Source organism: Nothobranchius furzeri, chromosome 9, assembly GCF_043380555.1.
Source record: "Nothobranchius furzeri strain GRZ-AD chromosome 9, NfurGRZ-RIMD1, whole genome shotgun sequence".
NCBI lineage: Eukaryota > Metazoa > Chordata > Actinopteri > Cyprinodontiformes > Nothobranchiidae > Nothobranchius > Nothobranchius furzeri.
In genome coordinates, this window is record NC_091749.1 from 48,479,878 (window position 1) to 48,503,556 (window position 23,679).

Here is a 23,679-nt window from a genome sequence, read left to right on the forward strand (position 1 = left end):
TGTTAGTTATATGGTGTTTATAAAAGCCCCTCAGACATTACTGACATGTTCTAATATTATCAGATGAAAAACTAAATTATCAGACATGCTGTCTCATCTGCTGCTTTTCTAAACTTGCAAAAAGTAACAAAACCATTTGAAAGCCACTATTTGTGGATTCTCTGAAAGTTTCCATGGAGTGTGTTACAACTTATTTCTTCATTGATCCTATCGTCTAATCTCACAGCTGAAACAAGCATCCTTAATAATCTGTGCACAGGAAGCTTACCGATGCTGTAATAAAACAAAAGGTATAATAATTTATTATTAATAAAACCTTGTTGCAGCACTAAAGCAGAAAAATTAGATTTTGCATTAAATATGCAAAATATTTACATATGAATTGTTTTAGAGCCCTTTAATTGGCAGAATCTGATATTAGTTTAGTTCTTACAAAAAAATGGGTCCCAACATGGTTTGTGTGGCTTTGCCATAGTGTGACGTCATAGGCACAGATCCCCTGTCCTCTTGTTTGGAAATGGAAATATGGTCACCCTACATTAAACAAACTGTCCACCCGGGCTTTTGCACTGCACAGAGACGCTTCGCTGCCTATGACTGAACGTCAGTTGAGAGTCAGTCTCATGCAGACTAACCAATGAAGAGAGGGCCTCAAGTTAAGACCCTCTCCTCATTGGTCAGTCCACACGAGGTGGGTCAAAGGTTACTCTGGGCGGGTTACGTGTTGTCAGGCATTCAAGTATTGAGTATATTTACTGCATATTACAGTAAAATATTCTGTATGTGACCACATTATGGTGATCCTTGGGTCGTGATGATGGAGCCCTTGAATATTGTTGCCCAGGGTACAACAAAGTGTTAATCTGGCCCTGGTTCCGCCGTCACATTCCCGCAGAAACTGGTTGATCACACCGGGGCCAGACTACTAGCGTGTGGTTTTACAACCACAATGTCCTCAGAAGCAAAAACGCTTTTAAAAGGGATGGAGGAGTCCTAACTGTTGCTGCAGGCGTGTTGTGTGAGAGTGCAGTTATATACTGGTTAATATATTTTTGGGTTCAGTTGCTTTCATGTGGCCTAATGTGAGTCTATTTGGGATCATTGGAATGATCAGCAGCATTTCTTGATGTGACTTTATGGCAGTTGCCCAGGGCATCATCGCAAGGAGGATGGCATTCATTTACTTTTGTTTTATTTGGTATTTTTTCAGTCATTTTTGGAAAAAGTGATCAATTTTGATTAATTCACAGCCTATGTTTAATTACATTTAAAATAAATGTCAACAGATGAGATCAAACAAAACAGATGAGAATTGCCCTTAAGCTGTTTAACTTGGACCAAGCATTTTAGGTCACAGATAGATGTAGCTTAGGGTCTCTGTCTATACACCTTATAAGACAATTTAGGTGATGGCATGTTGTTTTTCTGCTATTGAACTGTTTTCTAATAATGTTGTGTTAAATAAAGTGAAGGAAGGAGAGAAATAACGTTTCCCTAGCAGTTTTTAAAAATTTCCCCATGTAATCCGATTAATCGTGTCGAGACCCCATCCGATTAATCGATTATCCAAATAATCGTTTGTTGCAGCCCTAGTAACTAACATACGTCATGCCTGTCAGTCCCATAAAGAATGAGCATAAGCTTGTATCTCGAACTATATGTGTTGGTGGTGGTCAGAGGGGCCGACGGCGCCAAATGGCAGCCTCGCCTCTGTCAGACCGCTCCAGAGTGGCTGTGGCTACATAATAGCTTACCATCACTAGGGATGCACCGATGGATCGGCATTTGATCGTAATCAGCCGATAGCGCCCCTGTCGGGTTTGATCGGAGTTTTCAAAATAGATCAAAGCAGACCGATCAGGTAGGGTTGTCACGGTAACCAGTGTAGCGGTAAACCCCGGTAAAAAAAGTTGACAATAATAATAACCGTCTTGTTTTTAAAAAAACATATTATCTCTGTGGGTTTACCGTGGCTGCGGTGTAGGCGTGGTGACCCTTACCAGCCACCGTATCATCTGCTGAAGTTGCCGGTGTTCTGCCGCATGCGCGCTTTGTTGTTTACGACCAAAACTTTCTTGAAGCTAAAGCTGAAATAATGGCCAAAGGAGGAGACGGCAGCGCTCAGGAGGACATGTTTTATCCCTCAAAGAAGACAAAGTCGGAAGTACAGGCATCTTTTGGATATCTGAAGAATGCAGAGGGAGTTTATAGAAGACGGCTATCCTGTTTGCAGCATGTGCCGAAAAAGTGTCTGTGAAAGGCAGCAACGATTCAAATCTCATGACACATCTGCGTGACCATCACCCACAACTCTACAGTCAACACAAGGCAAGCTAACGTTAGCGTTTTAGCTAAAATGCGTGGTCCAAGGATTTGGGTTGAGGGAGAATGCAACGAGTGGCTATATAAAGCAGCCGCAGCGCCGCTACCTGCATATAAACCGTGTCGCGGACACCCCCATGTTGAAATGACGCTATGCATTACGGGGCTCCCAGGGGCAGGTAAGAGTTGGTCTCTCTCTGAGAATAATTATGAATTTAACAATGATTACTGCCCGATGACATTTTCCCCACATCTGCAAAGCTCACTGGAAGGACACAAACCGAGGACGATATTTTCCTGATATAAGGTTTATTACTCAAGTAAGGGTAAAAAAGTATCTGATTAGAAGGCTACTTGAGTACTGAGTATCATCTGATCTAATATTTTTAAAATGATGACATCAAACAGACATAAAATAAGAAGTTATGGGCAAATATTGGTATTTTAAAGACTAAAGGGGAAACATGTAAGCAAATAAACAACATAATTACAAAATAACACATTTTAGGCAAAATTTAGACACAAACTGAGGACAATATTTCCTGACATACAGGGTTTATTTAATTGTGTGAAAATGTAGCACGTTTTAAAAAAATACCGCGATAATACCGAAAACCATGGTAATTTTGGTTAGATTTTCACACCGTGACAACCCTAATACAGACCATTTTAGATTAGGTTACATTTCCTTTATTCCCAGATTATGTAGTTTGTAGCACTCATGATAATGTTGTAGAAAATTTCTGGCCAATCCACGTGATCGGTATCGGTGATCGGTATCGGTGATCGGTAGCAAAAAACCTGATCGGTGCATCCCTAACCATCACTGGCAGTGTGTGAATGTAAGAGTTCACGCAAGCGCCTTTGAGTGTCCTAATAAAGCGCTATATAAGTTCGATGATGATGATGATCATTATTATTATTATTATTATTATTATTATTACTATATTTACAATCTGTGTGGTTACATTGGTGTTGACTCAGCTCCGTGGCGACCCTCCTGTACGGTGACGGCAGTCCCTCCCAGGCTGTGAGTTTGCCAGACTGCGGCCCTGTCCCCCAGTCCCCCCCAGCCCTCCTGCCAGCCTCATTGGATTGGGCCCTTGAGGAAAAGGAACTACCAGATCCCTATGCTTCTGAGGTACTTTTATTCCACTCTTGTTTATTAATGCTGTGATTAACACGCTACACGTGTTGTGAGTTTTGAGCTTTAAACATGAATTTGCTTCGTGCCTGTTTCTATCAGATTAGATGTGTGCCAGTAGGATCAAGAAAAACACTTTGAAGATCAAACAAATATTAAGACATTGAGAGAAAAAGAAACATGTTTCAAAAGTAAAACTTACTATCTGAATCAACTTCTTAAAATGAGTAACAAAGTATGTTTCCTTTTTCTGTTTGCCTCTATGTGTTTTTGTTATCAATTTCCTTAGTTTCGTTCTCGCTGCTCAGAGCTTTGCTCTCACTACCAGATTTGCACTTACACTGTCTGGCTTTCTCCTTTGCAATCCCTGAGCTTTTGGTTGCAATTCTGACACAACCCTTTCGGGTGGGTGGGACTTCTAAGAAGTCCTCTCCCATAGGACAGTGGTTTCTCTTGAGTGAAAGTTCAGTGACCTGGAAGTGATGTAGCCTCCAAGACATTTTTTTTTCCAGCTGGTCAACAACATGAATTTTGAGCCCCAAACACATCATTTCTGCTGTCTGTGGTGTCTACTGAGGATCTAAAGTGAGTATTGATAATATATTTTATCTTTTCTTAGTTAATCTTTAAGTTAAGCCACTTTTTAAGTTGGTTTTAACCAGACGTTAGCTCACTAGCTAGCTGCTAAGCAAGCCATTGTGCTAGCCTCAGGACAATGGTCTATTGTTCCAGAGAGACGTATTAAAAACTCATCTTAACATATTCATTACTGGTTTCATGGAATTAATTATTGCAGTTTATGTTAATAAGTTTGCAAATTTTTCAGGAACCTGTGGAACATCAGAGACTTTGCAGCTACTGGAGCTAACCTGTGTACAGCTAACTTGCTACAGAGGAAGCAGCAGAAAGCTGAGCTAACAGGCTGTTTTGCAGGTAAATGCTCTTTTAGTGGAACTGCAGGATTTTTATGGTATAACTCAGACAGAATTTACATGAGCTTTTGTGGGAAGACATTTAAACTACATTTACATACAGATACATGTATTTTTTATTCCATGTTACTTGGACGGGCTAAACAAGTTCATAGTTCTGCCTGCTCCTTTTTCAGTGAAACAAATGGATTATATGATGTAACTCTGACTGAATGATTATCTAAGTGAGTATGTTTGATAATACATTTCTTTCCAGTATACAGATCTGCCATTTGTTTGTCAGAACAGGACACATCAGATTCAATGTGCTTTCTGCCACGTGTTCTGTATTCTCCATCAAAAGAATGTTATTCAGGTCAGATAATCAATATTGAGTTAAATACATGCTTTTGATTATATTTTTGTCTAAAAGCTATTTTTTTTATTCTTTTCTTTCTTTTTAGATTGAAAACTACTGCGTTGCATTACAATGGAAGTGCTACACGGCCACATGCATCAACTGCAGCTGGTGAGCTAAGACACACATAGTGTACACAAAGTACACTGCAGACAAGGTATGTAAGAAAATATCAATATGACAATATGTTGCGATATATTTTCCCAGTGATATTGTATCGATGTTCTCAAACTGTATCTCTAAAATATCGATATGGCAATATATCGTGATATTTTTTCCTGAGATATTACATCCATTTTCAAAAGCAGTGTATCTAATTTTTGGAAGAATTTACATGCAAACATTTGTGTATTTTCTTTGTTTTTGGTGCACTTTAAATGTCGACCGCTAGTTGGCAGCAATATGCATTGGGTTTTGTTTCCACCATTGAAATTTAAATCTTGCTATTATGGTTCAGATAACTCATGTTATACATGTTAAGTATCAGTTTGGACTGTTTATTGAATATTCCTACAATAAATTCAGTCAAAAATACACATCCCTACTGCAGACCAATCCCACCTCATGTATTTCATAGGCTGTATAATAAACCCACAGTGATGGTTATGGATAAATATCTGTACTAATGGTAATCTTTTTCCATTGTTTCCAGTTGACAAGCATATGGACCTATTGTTCGAGTCTGTGGTGGTGGATGCTCTATCATATCAGGAGTCGGTGGTGGTGGATGCTCTACCATATCAGGAGTCTAAGTACCTGTGCCTGAACCTCTCTGTGTCTAGTTGAAAAGACCTGAAAGACCTGCTGTAAGCAGGCACAGGTTAAGATTTTAAAAGAACCTGCAAGGTGAGCAACACAACAGAATATGAATCTTTATTATTATTGTACGCTGTACAGCTAGAGTAAACTTGCATGCTCAGAAGCCACATATGATTACATCGCCTACAGGTTGCCTGATGCTGAACTTCAGGCAGCTGCGTGTGACTGTACTCCCGTGGAACAACCACCTGTCAGGAGTTTGGGTCGGAGTCCTGGGTTTGTGTTCCCTTTAATCTCTTCATTAGCCTTGCTAGTCACCATTGCAGAGCACCATGGAGAGGCTTACCTGAAAACTCTTCTCATGGGGCAGGCACATCCTCACACACCTGTAACCCCATCCTTGAATAAAAGCTGGTAGCTGGTCACTCATCAGAGTGTTTTAACCCATATCTAGCCCATGACTCTGCCGTTTTTCAAACTTACATTCTCATTTTCTTAGCAGATCTATGGAAATTATTTCCTTGAAGCTCCTGATCACACAACCATACTGGCAGTCGGCTTACCCACTACCTTCTGCTCACCCGCTTGCAACTCATGCTGTCATTCTCCCAGACTTCTGGTTGTTTCTCCACCATTCTGCTGTCTCCCGTCTGCGCTACAACTTCAGACCGTAAGCACCTAAACGTTTCCTTTTGTAAGTCATTCTTTAGTCATTACTAACACTCAATTTTACCTCAGGGCCTTCTGATCTTTAAACACTAAAACCTGTGGCTCCATCTCTGTGGCGTTTCTCAGTCTCTGTAAGCTACCTGCACAGTCTAAGAAAAACCTGACCTGTTGCCTTTTACTAACCTCTGCTCTTCCTCGCAGAAGCTTCTGGTTCCTGATCTCCAGCAATTACCTCTTCAGTCATCCGTCAAACATTTAAATAAACTGTCTTTAGCTCATTTGTCTCCTGAGTTTCTCTGCATGAAGGTCAGGTTTTTGCAAAAGTCATGACATTAGCAATTATTTTGTCCCACTCTGTTAAACAGCTCATATTAATTTCAAGTGTGTCTTTAAAAATACATTGAATGTCAACGTGAATGAAAGGCATCCATTCAGCTTTCAGTGTCTAATGCAGGATTTTATGGACAGGCACCAAAACATGAAATTTATAAATTGAGATTTATTTACTAAATCAGGTAAACCAAAATAAAACACTAATGTTTAAAGTCCAGAGGAGGGAGGAAGGCTTTATAGCAGGGGTATTCAGTTCTAGTCCTGGATGGCTGGTATCCAGCACGTTTTAGTTGTTTCCCTGCTCCAACACACTTGAATCAGTGGTTGAATTACCTGTGCAGCAGCTATGGGTTGTCTCCTCTCTGCACTAGAAAAATGTACTTTATTATAATGTTCACTGTGATGCATCTTGATGTTGTTAACAAATAAATTAAATCAAAGATATTGGTCAATAATGCCAAATATGTAAATTTGTGTTTCAGTCATTTTTATACTGGCTTAAAAAATACTTCATTATTTCTACTAAGCAGGGGTGTAGAATGCTTTTAATAGGACCAGCCCAGTAATGATCTTGGACCAAAATAAAGGGGGCAGAAAGTCAAATAAAGGGGGACAAAAAAGGGGGGCAAAAGATGTTTTTCCAGACGCCAAGAAAAATTAAATGCCAAATCCCCCCTGCAAAGTGTGTCACTGAGAGTTTAAAACAGATATTATTCTTGTGCAAATATTGGTGTGTTCACCTTAAATACTAGTTATTAAAATGCAGCAGTTGCTGGATTGGTGCTATTCAAAGTGGAGTGCATCACATAAAGCAATATTGACATAAAGGTGAGAAGTGTCATAATTTCCCCCCCCCCCCCCCCCCCCCCACACACACACACACACACACACACACACTCCCCCACCCCCAGCACCACCACAGCTGGAAAGATCCCTAGGGCAAACACTGTATAGTTACTATAGATTTTATTAGATTTAATGAAGGCATCAGCTGTGACATAGAAATTGGTGTGTGTTTATGTATGTATTAGGTGTGACGGAAAAAGAAGACGGTTGTAATTATTCTGATGCCAAACAAGCTTGTAAAATACAAATGCTTGTGGTGTATTACCTAGATCAGTGCTTCCCAACTATCTCTAACCAGTACCTCACAAAATATATAATTTTGTTTTATCCATTGTTTACATTTAGTGTCCCACTTCCTCAAGTGCTTATGTGACATCTGTTTCACTTCAGAAATGTAAAAAAGTGGTATCAAATGTACGGTTCATACAAACTTATGTAATAAAAACATCAGAGATGGATCTGATTTAGGGTGACAGAAAGCACATAGAATCTGATGTGTCCTGTTCTGACAAACAAATGTCAGATCAGTATACTGGTAAGAAATTTATTATCAAACATACTCACTCAGATAATTATACTGTCAGAGTTACATCATATAATCCATTCGTTTCACTGAAAAAGGAGCAGGCAGAACTATGAACTTGTTTAGCCCGTCCATGTAACATGGAATAAATAATACATGTATCTGTATGTAAATGTAGTTTAAATGTCTTCCCACAAAAGCTCATGTAAATTCTGTCTGAGTTATACCATAAAAATCCTGCAGTTCCACTAAAAGAGTATTTACCAGCAAAACAGCCTGTTAGCTCAGCTTTCTGCTGCTTCCTCTGTAGCAAGTTAGCTGTACACAGGTTAGCTCCAGTAGCTGCAAAGTCTCTGATGTTCCACAGGTTCCTGAAAAATTAGCAAACTTATTAACATAAACTGCAATAATTAATTCCATGAAACCAGTAATGAATATGTTAAGATGAGTTTTTAATACGTCTCTCTGGAACAATAGACCATTGTCCTGAGGCTAGCACAATGGCTTGCTTAGCAGCTAGCTAGTGAGCTAACGTCTGGTTAAAATCAACTCAAAAAGTGGCTTAACTTACAGATTAACTAAGAAAAGATAAAATATGTTATCAATACTCACTTTAGATCCTTAGTAGACACCACAGACAGCAGAAATAATGTGTTTGGGGCTCAAAATTCATGTTGTTGACCGAGGTGGAAAAAAAAGTCTTGGAGGCTACATCACTTCCGAGTCACTGAACTGTCACTCAAGAGAAACCACTGTCCTATGGGAGAGGACTTCTCAGAAGTCCCACCCACCCGAAAGGGTTGTGTCAGAATTGCAACCAAAAACTCAGGGATTGCAAAGGAGAAAGCCAGACAGTGTAAGTGCATATCTGGTAGTGAGAGCAAAGCTCTGAGCAGCGAGAACGAAACTAAGGAAATTGATAACAAAAACACATAGAGGCAAACAGAAAAAGGAAACATACTTTGTTACTCATTTTAAGAAGTTGATTCAGATAGTAAGTTTTTCTTTTGAAACATCTTTTTTTTCCTTTAGCCAATATTTTTGTTCTGTCAATTTCTTAATTTTTGTTTGACCGTCAAAGTGTTTTTCTTGATCATTTTAAGAATCTGATTCAGATTGTATGTTTTTCTTTTGAAACCAATGTTTTTTCTCTCAATGTCTTAAAATTTGTTTGCTCTCCAAAGTGCTTTTCTTGATCCTATTGGCACAAATCTAATCCCATATATTTCCTTTACTAAACAGTAGGGATGCACCAATCCCAGTATCGGCCCAACACTGTGTGTGTGTGTGTGTGTGTGTGTGTGTGTGTGTGTGTGTGTGTGTGTGTGTGTGTGTGTGTGTGTCGTAGCTTTCACAAATTACTTGTTAGCAGAGCTCACCCGGTTTGTGCTGCAGCAGTCATGTTAACGGGACTCGCCTGCTGGAGTCCAGAAGTACCGGTGCAGTTCTAAATGGATTTATAGATGTAGGCTATTATTTTAGATCAAACCTATGTTAGTTAAAAATATGTGTAGGATGCGGGCATATGGCTCAGACCTTTAGCTGCAGCTGTAAACGCAATTTTCTGTTTTAATTAGGAACACGATAGTAAACAAAATACAGTGATTTACCATGCTAGCAACAGCAGCTACCTAGTATGATGTAAGTGAGTGACGTATGCAAAACACGGTTCTTCGCTGCCTGGAGGAGAGAATTTTGATTTTCTGTAATGATTTATGACTAAATTCCTTAACAAAATGAAAAACTGAACCCAGTTCATATTTATATAGATGGTAAAGTGTAGTTATACTGTATTTCTACAATTTTAATGCTGAGTCTAGCTACTACCTTTAAAATGAACTGGCAAACACCCAGATGGGCTTTGTCTATGTGGGTGATCTGAAACTGTGACACTTGTCTTATGTAAGTTATTCTTCTAAGGGTCGACCTGTTAGTTAGTAGTTCTATAAAATCTTAATACACTAAAGATGTGAGCATTTTATTCCAGAAAAAAATCCTAATGAAATAAAACAATTTAACAATGGCAGGGATGAGGAGTGAGCACCACCTCACCCCCTGCCACGTGGACCTCAAGGGATAAACCGTCAATCCTGCTCAATGGTCAACTTTCCTCGCAAGGTCACCCATAAAGACAGTGGGAGGGTTAAATTATTTATAAGGAGAGGAATAGCGTTTGTTAGTACTTCAATCAGTACTTGGCATCGGCATATACACAAAGTTAGTACTTGTATTCGTACTTGGCTGTGTGGATTTACCCCAACTAAACAATAATGAATAATACTTTACTGTCTTCACAGATTTTGCGATTGCGCAGTGGAGGATTGACACTGGAGCAAATAGGAAACAGAATTGCCACCGCTATTAAACAAGTAAAGAAAACTCCTCGTTTCTCATTGTGTTTTGCTACCGGCTGTAAAGTAAATGAAAGCCTGTAATGATGGAGACTGGCACGTGACGTGTCTTTTGTCTTTAACGATTAAATTTGGAGTCAGAACTCACTAAAGCGTACTGTGTGTGGTTTCTATTTCATCTCGGATGTGAATGTCCCTCCAGCCACTCTTATCTGTCTGATGCTATACCAGGTTGTTCTTTCCAGCGCTAACTTGGTTTGTTTACATTCCTAGGCCACCATACCCCACTGGCAGGTCCACACTGAGGCAGCTCTGTTTTGGCAGGCAAAAGGCAACGGAAGCCGTGCCTTGCAATGCCTGCGTCAAGTGTTGAGTACAGTTCCGCCTTCCCAACGCCACGTGCCCCTCACCAATGCTGCTAACCTGCTGCTGCACCACAGCTTGACTACCCATGCACAAATGCTGCTGGAGCATGCCATGGCACTTAATGCATCAGAGGTAAAAGAACATTGGATCATAAACTTTTAGTCTTTTAAAGCTGAATGCACTGTAAGAAAAAGAAAAACCTGGAGTCAGATATGGCTAACGCTAGATTAGCTCATTTTAATTTTGGGGTATTTTCTCTACTTCACACCCTCACTCACTGATGGGGTTCTCCAACAATCTACACGCTTTCATAAAAGACGCCACAATTACATTTTTGAGGTTTAAGCAGTCTAGTCAGACCTAATCTCAGTTTCTCTAAACTGAGGTCATTCAAATGGCTATCTAAACCTGATTAGATAAAAAATTAAACACATTCCAACAGACCTGATCTATCACCATAAGACTGAATTTATTCCCAACCTCAATTCCAATGTATTTCCAGCAAAGTGCTGTAGATTTAGTAAAAAATAGTTTCAAAAGGAACATTCCTAAAATGTTTTTCCCAGAAAAAAGAATAAACTCCTAATTAAAGGACTAACAGACCTTGTTTGCTTCAGTTTTTACAACTCGATCATAAAATACTAGATCTTTTTTTCATGAATTTTGATTATTTTTATGTTTTTTGTTTTATTTTTTTATGTCACATGATTGATTACTAAGGTTTCTGCCCCCATCCACCATTATACTATATGCAAAATAAGTTCAGTTATTTTATTCTAGTGGGAACTTTGAACTTGAGCACATTAATAGATAGATGATAAATGCAAATATCTCAAAATGCTCTTGAAAATGAAGACATGCAAAAGGACAAGTGTGGACAAAAATAGGTCCTGTTTGGGCAGCAGTTACCAACTTTAAGAGAACTTTTGCTACTTTTTTTGTACATCTGTGTTTGTGATCATTTTTGTACATTTGCAGTGTCTGGGTGTTGAGCGTAATCTGAAGTTGTTAAAATCTGCTCCTCAGTTTAGTTAACAGTGGGTTTGGTCAAAGGGTTCAGTAGGGTGAGATGGATATTCACAGATTAGCACTTCTTCTATCAAAACATCCAATCCAATAATTAAACTCTAACTCTGTCTCACTCTAACCACAGTGAGCAGATCAACACCCTGCATTATCATCCCATTCAAAATAACATGCCCCTTCTGATAGGGATGCAACAATACCACTTTTTTTCCAAACCGATGCGATACTGATACTTGGATCTGATTATTCGCCGGTACCGATACCGATACTTCTACCACACAAAAAAATGCAATGACTTGGAAAACAGATTTTATTTTCTTCTGTGCTTTCAACAGGAAAAGACTGTGAGGTAGTTAAAAAGTAAAATATGTGAATGGAAATCATCACAAAACTAAACTATTAGGTGAACAGAAATGACAAGTTACAGTGAAGCCGCTTTCAAGCAACTGCATTGGTATCGGTGAACTTTTACCGATACCGATACCAGTATCGTATCGGTGCATCCCTACCTTCTGATAATATTGGTTTCAGCATATACTTGGGTCCTTAGGGACTTTTCATCTTATTCTTCTCACTTTAAAACCAGTGAAGACCTGCTGCATAGTTTTTGCTGTCTTTTGTTAAAAAACTGCAACCAAATGCAACACATTGCTAGCCTGGCAAGCATCCTATGTACTGTATGGGAATATATAGTCTGGCCATAACCCATAGACAGCTCAGTCAGGGGGCTAGAATCTACGCTTGTCTTTCAAACGGTCTGCACATGCTGAAACCAAAAACGTAACATACTCATTGATGTCTGTCAACAGGGTTGTCTACCATACTCTGATAAAGAAGATGCAAATACATCTGTTTTTCTAAATACAAGACCTAAGTACCTCTACCTGCTCTTGACTCAAAGAAAAGTCGAAATACTCTAAACTGAGCCACCTCCATTTTTGTTATTTGCTTAGTCGCAGTAACATTTCACCTACCAAACTGATCAGGAGCGATCAGGCCATTGGTAGACCTGATAATACAATGGAGTGTGGCTAGAACAACCGTTCTAGGCTAGCACATTGAGCATTCTCTATATTTCTTTGAACACTAATAGAAAATCTAGTAAAAAAAATGCATCCCAAAAAGTTTCTCCCAGAATGCATTTCTCAATTAAAATAATAGCTTAAGTTAAAAGGGCACACATAGGTAGGAGTTTTCCTGTGTCACAGTGACCATTTTAAGTAGGGATGTAAACACACTTTAAAGTACTACTGGTTGTTTTTCTCACTCCAAACTGGCCATACATGCTTGTTTGGGTGGTTTTATTATTGCAGAGCAAACAAACATCTGCTAAATAATTTTTGTCAGTTTTCACGTTACCCATTAGCTAATTTTCTGCTGTCTTGTTTTGTTTTCTTTTCTCTCAGCCTCACACCCTTCTCAGCCTCGTGAGCTTGCATTTGGCCCAGAGCAACGTGACAGGTGCTCTGGCTTTGTTCCGCCACATTCTGGAAGTGACCCTGTCCTCCCCTTCCTCCTCCTCATTTGCTGACTGTGAACAATGTCAAAGCAACCTGCCTTTGCTACGCTGTCTGCAGTTCTACCCGTCTCTTTACAATCTCTCCCACAGACAGTCTTGCTCACGTGAGTAACTTCAGACTCACACACGAATCATTTGAATTATTTTACCTCAATTTTTAAAAAGATATTCAACCTTAACCCTCTCAGGCTCAAAATAAGTTTTGATAAAAGGATGAACAACTAAGTCCTTCAGGGGTACTTCTGAGTTAAAAAATATTGCTCATGAAATATGTATGTGGAGTAACCAGGTAGGTAGGTTTTAATGTTGCAAATCTGCAACGCCTGCCTCCAGAGGGTGTGTATTTTTCCTGGTAATAGGGGGCAGTACATACCTAAATCATTGCAAGCAAGCAGTATTTTTGTGTTGGAGTAAGACCTTACCAACAAATGCACAAAAAGGGTCAAAAAGGCCTGGAGAGTGCAAACTTTAGCAAAATAACAAGCACATCAGACTTCCTTTCATCACTGTCCAAAAGTGAAGAGGTAAATGTGTACAACAACAACATTTAAGAATAGCGAAAGTTGTGTAACTGTTTGTTACAAATTAAATGCATTTTGTCCTCATGGGCTCCCGTAGAAGGAAACATGGCATCTAATATGGCATCGCCCAAAGACTTAGATCCACTCCCATGTATTTTAGACCTGATTTTTATGGTTATATGTTATGAAGCAGGCAATATTTTTCAACAACTGGGCATCATTTCATTCATTTTCAACAACATTTAAATGGATATTTCCAGAAATTAATAGTAAAAAACTACACATTGTCTCTTTTAGTGAAATGTAGTCTGTTGCCATATTCCCCAGAGTGAGATAGGAGAGAAAACTAATTTCATAACCAACCCAGTCATTCTCCTAATCTGGCAGTATTCTGTTAGCTTTATCTTAGCATAAACAAAGCAATCCTCTTGCAAAGGCTTACGTCTCGGCCCAGCCGCTCCGGTCATCACAGGATCGTCGGCTAGCAGTGCCTACACCACGCTCAGGACAATCCAGACTCTTCTCATGCATCGTTCCACAAATGTGGAATGACCTTCCAAGCACTACCAGAACAGGGGCTTCCTTTTCAATTTTCAAGTAACTCCCGGAGACCCTGATCTTCAGAGAGCATCTTCTAAACTAGCACCCTCCCTGCACCCGTCCCCCCTCTCTACTGTCCACTCCTTGTTCCCTCCTCTCCATGATTCTTCATGCTGCCTCACTGCCACCTAGGACTGACTGGAAATTGTTTGTTGTTGTTACTGTTGTTGTTAGCCTCAAGGGCAACATGCCGATTATCATCAGTCAGTAAGTCGCTTTGGACAAAAGCGTCTGCTAAATACATAAACATAAACATAAGTGAACGCTAGAATTTAATGTAAAAAAAAAAGTAATGAAAATGAATCAATAATGAGGGTCCAACTCGATTCTAGGAAGGTGTACCCAATAAAGTGACCAGTAAATGTATATAGCACTTAATAAGTAATGTTTATTTGAATAGCACACCTCACATAAATTAAAATGACTAAGTGCTTCACAAAGAGCAACAAAACAACCTATAAAGTCATGAAAGGATCATAAAAACAAAACGACAAAATGCCATAAAACTAATGGAAAATAATTAAAGAAGAAGAAAATATCATTTCTATAGCGCCTCTCAAGATAAATATCACGAGGCGCTTCACAAAAACAAAAAATGTATAAATATAAAAAAGCATTTAGAAAATGTTTAAAAATATATTTAAAATGAACAAAATAGGCAATTGTGATTAAAAAATGTTAAGAAAGAGAGAGAGTGAATAGGAAAGAGGGAAATCAATGGATCCTGAGGAAGGTGGAATAGGTGGGGAGAGCAGAATAAAGAGAGAGTGGTGAAGTAGATCATACAAAAGCCACTTTGAACAAGTGAGTCTTCAGCTGCTTTTTAAAGGAGTCCACTGAGTCCACTGATCTCAGGCTCAGGGGGAGAGAGTTCCAGAGTCTGGGGGCCACAGCAGCAAATGATCTGTCACCTTTGGTCTTTAGCCTGGTGCGCTGCACAACCAGTAGGCTTTGATCACTGGACCTTAGGGAGCTGCTGGGGGTGTAGGGACTAAGATGATCACCAATGTAAGATGGTGCTTGTCCATGTAAGGCCCTATAGACCAGAACCAGGATCTTGAAATGAACCCTGAAGTTGACTGGCAGCCAGTGAACCTGGAGGAGAAGCGGGGTGATGTGGGTGTGTTTGGAGGACTTGGTCAGAAGCAGAGCACAGGCATTCTGACCCACCTGTAGACGGTTCAGGGAGGTTCTGCTCAGACACGTGAAAAGAGAGTTACAGTAGTCTAAGCGTGAGGAGATGAAGGTGTGGAGAACAATCTCAAGTTCAGAGCGGGATAGAATGGGACTCAGCTTAGCAATGTTCCTGAGATGGAAGAAGGATGAGCGAACAAGAGAACTGACATGAGAATCCAGGGTGAGAGCTAGGTCAAAGGTCACGCCAAGATTCCTGACAGAAGGTTTGGTGTGAGAAGCAAGCTGACCAAGAGAGTCTCTGACTTTGGGAACCAGCTTGTCTAGGGCACAGATGAGGATCTCAGTCTTATCTTCATTCAGCTGAAGAAAGCTCCCAGCCATCCAGGCTTTGATAGTCTAAGCAGGTGTGTAACAGCTGCAGCTTAGACATCTCATGGGGCTTAAAAGAGATGTACAGTTGGATATCATCTGCATAAAGATGGTAGGAGATTCCTTTGAAGGAGCTCAGGATGTGCTGAAGAGGAAGCAGATAGAGGAGGAAGAGCAGAGTCCCCAGCACAGAACCTTGTGGGACACCATGGGTAAGAGAGGTGAAGTGAGAAAACAAAAGATTTAAGTAAAATCAGTTTTAAATAAAAGGATAATGGATGTGGTTAAATGTGTGGGTACTAGGCCTATACTTGGTACAGTTTTTGAAGGAACAGCATAGGTTGCATTAAAAATGGCAGCGTACATGACGGACAAAGTAGGTGTCTTTAGGTACTTCTGCACCTTGCAGCGGTGGCGTACAGAGGTGCTTTGTCCTGATGTAGTCCCAAGTCTAAATCGGCTTATTTTTGTTTCTGATATTTGCGGTCGATATGATTAATGAATAATAAGAATAATCAATATCTTTACTGAGTAATTTTCATTATTTTTTCACATGAGATGCTAGCTGTTACCATTCACTTACATTGTTAATGCTAAGCTAAAGCTAAGAGAATACTGCCAGAGTAGGAGAATGACTGGGCTGGTGGAGAGAAGTACAACCGCAGCCAGAGTAAACCCAGACAGTAAACAGTCTGCAGAGTCAAAAAACAAAAAAGTATGCAAGGATCTGGGGAAAAAGAGCAAACACATCCTCTGCGTCACAAAAGTTCTGTTTCTAGTGAGCCACGACAAAATCTGTCATGCTGCATCCCCCTCTGCCCTCTGTGCGACTAAAGTATCACAAGATGTTTGTAATTCAAAGGATTCATTTAACTGAACGGCACTTAAAGACACATATAGAAGGAAGAAGTGATGATCTGAGGAGGATTCTTTAGCCTCCTGTGTGTGTCTGGCTTCAGACGGAGGCATCTGTTTGGCTGAGGAAGAGCTTGGTATACAGCTGGAGGAATGGGAGGAGAGTGAGGAGAAACCGGATTCAGCCTCCGTTTCTGCCATGGAGGACACGCTGCTCTTTGAAAGTAAGAACAGGATTTCTGTAAGAATATTATAGATAGTATGTCTCAGGCCAGAGAAACATACTGATAGCTTAAAACATAACAAATGTCAACCCACCGACTAGTTAGTCTTATTTAAAACAAAAATCGTTTGTTGATGGCGTAACAGTTTTTTTATTTTTGGGAAAGACTCTGTCCCAAATCAAAAACATGTCATTTCCATCCTCATGAGTTTTCTTTTGTAGGCTAACACAACTTCTCTCATTTCTCTTGTGCTTGTGCCCGTCTTCTTGACCCTTTAGAGGTCATCCTGGACAGTAATGGCTCGGGCGAAGCGGCTGCCCAGCAGCGTCCGGATGCCTCCTCCTCAGGAGCAGCAAAAATGACCTCGTCCTTTGGAGACGGAGGAGTGGAAAAGGAGGAGGATTGGCAGTTGAAGGAGGACTTGATGGGAGCCTTTGAGGGAGCCCTGGATGTAGGAGGGAAACATGGGGACCTACGGGGTATCCGGGTGCTTAAGAACGACCGTGTGATGGGTGCTCGAGCAGGAAGTGGGCCATGTTTTGGAAACTGTGAGGATGATGATGGAGCAGAATGGGTAAGGGTGGAAGGTTGTGGTTTCTTAGAAAATATAATAATCAGATGCATCTTAGCTCAGCTAAATTTAGAAACGCTTTTTTGTGTTTCAGATCACCTTCCAAGTAAAGCGGGTCAGGAAAGCTAAGGTGGACGGGTCCGATCATGTTGCCGTCTCTGAAGACAGTCCGCCTGAGGAGTCACTATCTGAGGGGAATTCTGTCTTGGAGATCAGTGGTCCTACTATCCCATCTCCAGGTCCTTCAGGTAACAGAGGAAACTACCTTTTGTTTACTCACAACAGTGTGAACACAGAAAGAAGTACATGAGAGACGTTTGGTGGTGTTTGAGCAGGTCGCTGGAGAGACTATGCAAGTCTTGGATGGCCTGGACCAGAGGAGTGCCAGCGGACCCGAAGGGTGGACCTCACCACTGTAGCGAGTACTTGGCTGGCTGTTTCTGCCAAGAATATTGAGTAAGACCACCTATGTTCAAACAACCAAGCCTTTCCATTGGATGAGTATGCAGCGTGTAACGTAACAGATGCATTTCACCTGCGAGCTCCCTTCTCACAGAGAGCTTTTCAGATGAGAAGCGACAGCAAAAGCGTTCCATGCATCACCCGAAATCACCAGAGAATTTCAACACCATGCATGATTTTGGCAGTTCATGCAATAAACAAGGAGAAAGATGGCAGCTTGTCTATAATCATTTTATTTTGAAAGTTCCTAGATGTTTTACACTGCTTTTGCATTTGACTTCCTGTCTGACACATCTGACCTGCTCAGCTTCACATGTTCGGGAACGTAGCACGTCAAATATTTACTTGAAGTAACGCTGGGCGACATGGACTAAAACTAATATCACAATTTATTGAAGAGTTCTCCTCGATAACGATAAGTGCACATCAACTTCATGTACTCGCAAAAGCAAAAGTTGCTCACTAGGTGGGGCTGTCACATGCATAACGTTGAGTCACGCTGTCATGTGACTTGTAGTGGTACATCTTCTTAAAGGGACATAAATGTCGCCAACCCACACACATCTTTCGATTTTCTTGTTACCAAATTTATTTACATTCATTTATTGGGAAAAATGATATCAGAGTCAGCCACTCCTAACTTGAAGCGTAAGCGATGCATCCCAGAAGCGTAGGGACGCTTGACAGCTAATGGAAACTGCTGCTAATTGCTGTTATATGCTTTGCTGGACTTTATGTGATGCATACACATCTGGTGGAAAGGCCTGGTAGGAGTCAACTCCCAAATGCAATTTAAGCATTCTGTAGAACAGTGTATTCATCATATCTGTTTAAATATAGCACCAGTTTATGAAAGAACCATTTAAAGAAGCCATACAGAAAGAAGGAACAATGAAAGTAAGTGTTTGTTTTGACTTTGTGTTTCTGTTCTCTCCTCTCTAGCATCACTGAGCATATAGACTTTGCCACTCCTCTCCAGGAGCCAGCTGCTGAACCTCTGTGCAGTGCCAACCTGGCTGCTAGCATGCACACCCTCGACCACCTGGCAGGTGTAGCCAATCGCGCCGCCATTCACTACACTGGAGAGGGCCAACTGCGTGAGGTAGGCCGTGTACCTCTAAACAGAAAATCTAAGTCTGGATAACCCTGCTTTTATGTGGGACAAAAGTGGATTGCACGTAAAAAGTCACTTGTGTTTTTATTTAAACGTGTTTTAGTGAAGTATGAAGTCTTTTGAGTCTTTGAGAGGTCCAGAGTGTAGGCTGTAGTAGCACCAGCTGAGCTGTGGGTGTTTCATATTTTGAGTTTGAGGAAAATCAATGTTAAACAAACCATATTTAGACTGTTTTTAAAAAAAAACTGTTTTCTTTGTGTTTCTGCCTCCTTAAAGGTCCTGCAGAACCTCGGCAAAGATAAATTCTCCCCCCAGTCCTTTGAGCAAGTAGGCACTCGCATTGCTAAAGTGCTGGAGAAGGTGAGGCGTCTAAGGAGGTTCATCAGTTTAGAAATGCTTTTACATTCTAATTACCGTATTGACCCGAATATAAGACGAGGTTTTTTTCATTGAAAGTAATTTTAAAATGTGGGGTCGTCTTATAATCGGAGTCTTATGGGCTCGACACACGGGAGGCGACATCGCCTCTCCTCCATTCATTTTCAATGAGACATGCACGACAAAGCGATAATCGCGGGTCTCCCTCCTACCAAGCGAAACGCGAAAAACGTGCGTGTGAAATTTTGCGCTCGTGCACGTGTCGTGCACGGACGACCCAGCGACGCGATCCCAGAAAGTTGAAACATTTTCAACTTTTCATCGCTGTCGCTCGGACGACGACCAATCAACGGAGGTTTCATTCACTGACCAATAAGCGGACAGGATGCTCCGCACATCTCCGAGCAAACATGGAGGAGAAGTTGATTATTAGTATGTTTTATGTAGTAAAATCAGAAGTAAGATTTCACATAACTCTAGCAGCATCTTGTGAAACATCATATCTACCACTTTATAAACTCTGAACCGCTTAAATAACCTTAATACCCTCCAACCTGACACAGCCAAACAAAACAACGGAAGTTTCGATTTCGCCATTGAACAGAACGCGTAGACGGCTTTGCCGCTGCCGCGGATCGCCTCCCGTGTGTCAGGTAATAAAAGCGACGGCGACAAATTTCGCTGATCGCGGTCGTTTGTCGCCTCCCGTTTGTCGAGCCCATTAAGGATTCACACATGCTGATATTTGCCTGGGGTCATTACACGCCTGTAACAGCAGAGGGCCCCAGGCTGTATGTTCTCAACAGGACAAAAGAAATGTAGACAGGGTATCCCTTAAAAAGTCTTAAATTTGCTTTTCCAAATTTATGGCCTTAAAAATCCTTAAAGAGCAAGTCACTCCAAATCAACATTTTTTGCTGATAAACTATATAAATGAGTGTCTGATTATGCTGTAGACAGATGTAGTCAGTAACTCGGCACTTTTGTGCATCTTAGTTAAAATTTAAATATTCTGCCTAAAACTGTCAGTGATGCACCGTCGTCAGGCAAAAACTCAGCACTGCATTTGAATTTAAATCTGCCAGCGCTATTGGCTAAGAGGTACACTATGATGTTAGATGGTACATTATGATGTCACAATGTCGTGAGTGTGTGTATTTGTTAGCGGCTCCGCCCTCTCGGTCTGCTAAGCAACAGCATTTGTTGCATTTTTCAAACAGGAAGTGGGAGTTGAGTAAGAATCGGGCATGGGATGAGTTGCTCTTTAAAAATGACAAATAATCCTTAAATAGAGTTTCCGAAGGTCTTAAATAACCAAAGACCCAATAAACAAGATTCTTTTATTTCTATAAAAATTTTGTGAATTTCTAGTTAGTGTTCAGCATTTTTGTGAATGGTATTGGCGTAAGCGGAACCGTACACATTCAGTTGGTTGTGAAATGGGGCTATTTTTAGATGAGCACATTAGCTGGTTAAGCTAGCGGGAGCTTGCGCCATGGGGAATTGCAAGTTTAATGGTAGCTGGATGGCTAATCCCATGTTCGCGACATGGTTAGCACCGGTTCCAGGCAATAGCTGGAAATTATAGCTTAAATGTAATTTAAAATATTGCTTAAATTTGGTCAAAGTGGCCTTAAAAGGGTCTTAAAAAGTCTTAAATTTGGCTCCCTTAAACCTGCAGATACCCTGTGTAGACCAGAGGTCCAGAGCTGAGTGGACCGCAAGTGGGCCAAGTTAACAAGTTATAAGGCAGAGTTGTGCCAATTGTAAGATGACAGTGGTCGATTCAGCAGAGGCGTCAAACATTACATGCATGGATTCATTGGATGGCAGTGAGAGTGATGTTCTGGGAGGAGTCAGCAGGTGTAATGATCTGATGGTACACCGGGCAGCAACAGCATGAGTGAGAATGAGAGTGAGTGAGTACAGTGAGGCAGAGGGCATCTGAATAAAAGCCTCATTTGACTTTTGATTTCACATGTGAGCAAAGTTCTGATAGTTTACATTAAAATAGTATTTTCGCTCAGTATTTGTTCTCAAATTTTCAATAAAAATTATTAATTGAAAAGGTGATTTTTTTTTTTTTTTTTGTCTTTTCCTGAAGGTTAGTCTTGGAAAGGGGGCTTGTCTTATAATTGGGGTCAATACTGTATTTAGATTTAACCAGACTAAAAACTGCAGTCTCTTTTCTTTGGGTGTCTTTTCATTGTAAACATTTTTTATTTATAGTAAATGGGAAAAAAACAGGTTTTCTGATTGAATTAAGTTTTAGTTGGAAAACAAAGGCAAGCCTGCTGTTTATTTAAATATGCCGCTGCAGTGCCATCAGAGCTCAAGAGTAGTAATTCATTACATTTTTACATGTTTCTCCTCCATTCTCCCTGAAACTGTAGAACCAGACATCCTGGGTGTTATCCAGCATGGCCGCCCTGTATTGGAGAGTGAAAGGCCAAGGCAAGAGAGCCATCGACTGCCTAAGGCAAGCCCTTAACTACGCCCCTCATCACATGAAGGTAAGTCAGACACACACCGTACCATCAGCACTTCGTCTCATTATAATTTATACACATCAGGAAGAAAAACATGTTTCTTCCCCTCTTGAATCGTGAAACAGGACGTTCCCCTCATCAGCCTGGCCAACATCTTTCAGAACGCGAGGCTATGGGAGGACGCCCTGACGGTTGCTCGTATGGCGGTAGAGATTGCCCCACATTTCGTTGTGAACCACTTTACTCTGGCAAACGTCTATATCGCTATGGTAACAAGCAAATTCCGATTAGTTTTTGCACGCCTTGTTGCCCAGGTTAATTCTCTAAGCAGACTCTTCATCGTGATGCTGTTTTTGTTTGACAACAGGAGGAGTTTGAAAAAGCCATGCACTGGTATGAGTCTACTCTGAAGCTCCAGCCAGAGTTTGCTCCTGCAAAAGATCGACTGAGGACCATTCAGTGTTATCTTCTCACCAAACGGGAGCGCCGTCAGCCCTGAGCCACTCAGAAGAACCCAGCGATCACCGAGTCACCGCTCAAACCCGTAGACGTTTGCACTCACTCAGATATGCTGTTATGAATCCTGCAGATAATTTGCATAAATTGAAAGTATAAGAGAATGAAAATATTGACATAAGAGTCAGGAGAATAAATATTCACTTTAATTGGGTTCCTTTGTTCCCTTTGTGGTTTGACTCACTCCCAGGAATTGGGTCTCAACTCCCAGAGTGTAAATGTAGACATTTTTGACCCCCAGCTGCAGGACCTGCTTTGCAGGAATTAGGAAGTTATGACAGTGTTTTGTTTTTGTTTGAATTTCAGATATGTAAGTAAAAGTGTTGCTTTTGAGGTTCAGATAATTCTGATTTTAACTTCAATCTGGTATAACTGGAAGCATCGAAATACAGAAATATCTTCTCATTTTTCTCCAGTAACATACAACCATTTTATAAGTAACTTATTGAAAATATTACTGAAAAAGAAGAGTATTAAGCAGTATTTGCAGAATGATAAGGATTTGGTTTGGATTGAGTGATTTTTGCCCTCAATGTTTGTGATTTTTAAAATGAATGGGAAATCTTAAGTTTTTGCACTTTTTTCTATTTTTTTTTTCTTTTTTTTATCATTCCTATTTATATTGGATCTACAAACTGATTTTGCTACAAGCTAATATAAACACGAAATAATACAAATAAATTGTGCTATTACATTTGCTTCTGAACATTTGAATACTCCTGAGACATGAATGGATTCATCATTGCCAGTTTCTAAGTCAGAATCTGTATTAAATGTACAGTATTAAAGGCTGCGTGTGAATTTCTGTTTCTGCATCACTTCTTTTTGTTCTCAGAGAAAAAGATTGGGTGATCTAAAGATGTAGATGTCTTTCTGATGATTTTTGCCACCAGGTTCAAACTACAAGTAAACATAAAAGTGGCCTTGAGAGGGCGCTGTTTGACTTGTTTTTGAATCAGTCTATCAATAACGCCGGCCTCTGTAGTAAGACTCAATTTGTGTTTTAATCTCAGTTAAAACTCAACAAACTGATTTCACACTTTTTAGCCATTTTCTGCAAGAGAAATCACGTTCTAATCACGTAACGACGATGTCTGGATCCAGATGGCGTTCACAAGTCATTCTGCATTAAGTTGCATTGTGAGTTTGGTTAGTCTTAATGTTTGGGTCATTAACAAGATGTGTGCATTTCTATGAATGCTAACAAGTGCTTTTGACTTTTTTCACTTGCATCATTAAAATTAATTCTCTCCACT

At 40.3% G+C, this 23,679-nt stretch overlaps 1 protein-coding gene and 1 long non-coding RNA gene across 10 annotated transcripts in view; both read left to right on the forward strand.

Moving 5' to 3' along the window:
- The window catches only part of ttc17 (tetratricopeptide repeat domain 17), a 39,292-nt gene extending 16,068 nt beyond the window's left edge, over positions 1-23,224 (forward strand). The window contains exons 13-25 of the mRNA XM_054732230.2: positions 3,307-3,463; positions 10,223-10,294; positions 10,550-10,774; positions 13,075-13,291; positions 16,774-16,893; positions 17,172-17,467; positions 17,559-17,712; positions 17,800-17,920; positions 18,869-19,028; positions 19,317-19,400; positions 21,812-21,931; positions 22,033-22,176; positions 22,275-23,224. Coding sequence (XP_054588205.2) covers positions 3,307-3,463; positions 10,223-10,294; positions 10,550-10,774; positions 13,075-13,291; positions 16,774-16,893; positions 17,172-17,467; positions 17,559-17,712; positions 17,800-17,920; positions 18,869-19,028; positions 19,317-19,400; positions 21,812-21,931; positions 22,033-22,176; positions 22,275-22,406 — 2,002 coding nt within the window. The 3' untranslated portion in view covers positions 22,407-23,224. The remainder of the gene's footprint in view (positions 1-3,306; positions 3,464-10,222; positions 10,295-10,549; positions 10,775-13,074; positions 13,292-16,773; positions 16,894-17,171; positions 17,468-17,558; positions 17,713-17,799; positions 17,921-18,868; positions 19,029-19,316; positions 19,401-21,811; positions 21,932-22,032; positions 22,177-22,274) is intronic.
- Positions 3,471-6,503, forward strand: LOC129153154 (uncharacterized). Of its 9 annotated transcripts, XR_011521517.1 has the most exons (5): positions 3,471-4,753; positions 4,842-5,641; positions 5,744-6,224; positions 6,293-6,354; positions 6,425-6,503. It is a non-coding gene; the product is annotated as an uncharacterized lncRNA (long non-coding RNA). The 9 variants fall into 9 exon arrangements; XR_011521516.1 differs by having other exon boundaries at positions 6,293-6,503; XR_008559347.2 differs by having other exon boundaries at positions 5,744-5,830; positions 6,054-6,503.
- Positions 23,225-23,679: the final 455 nt, after the last annotated feature.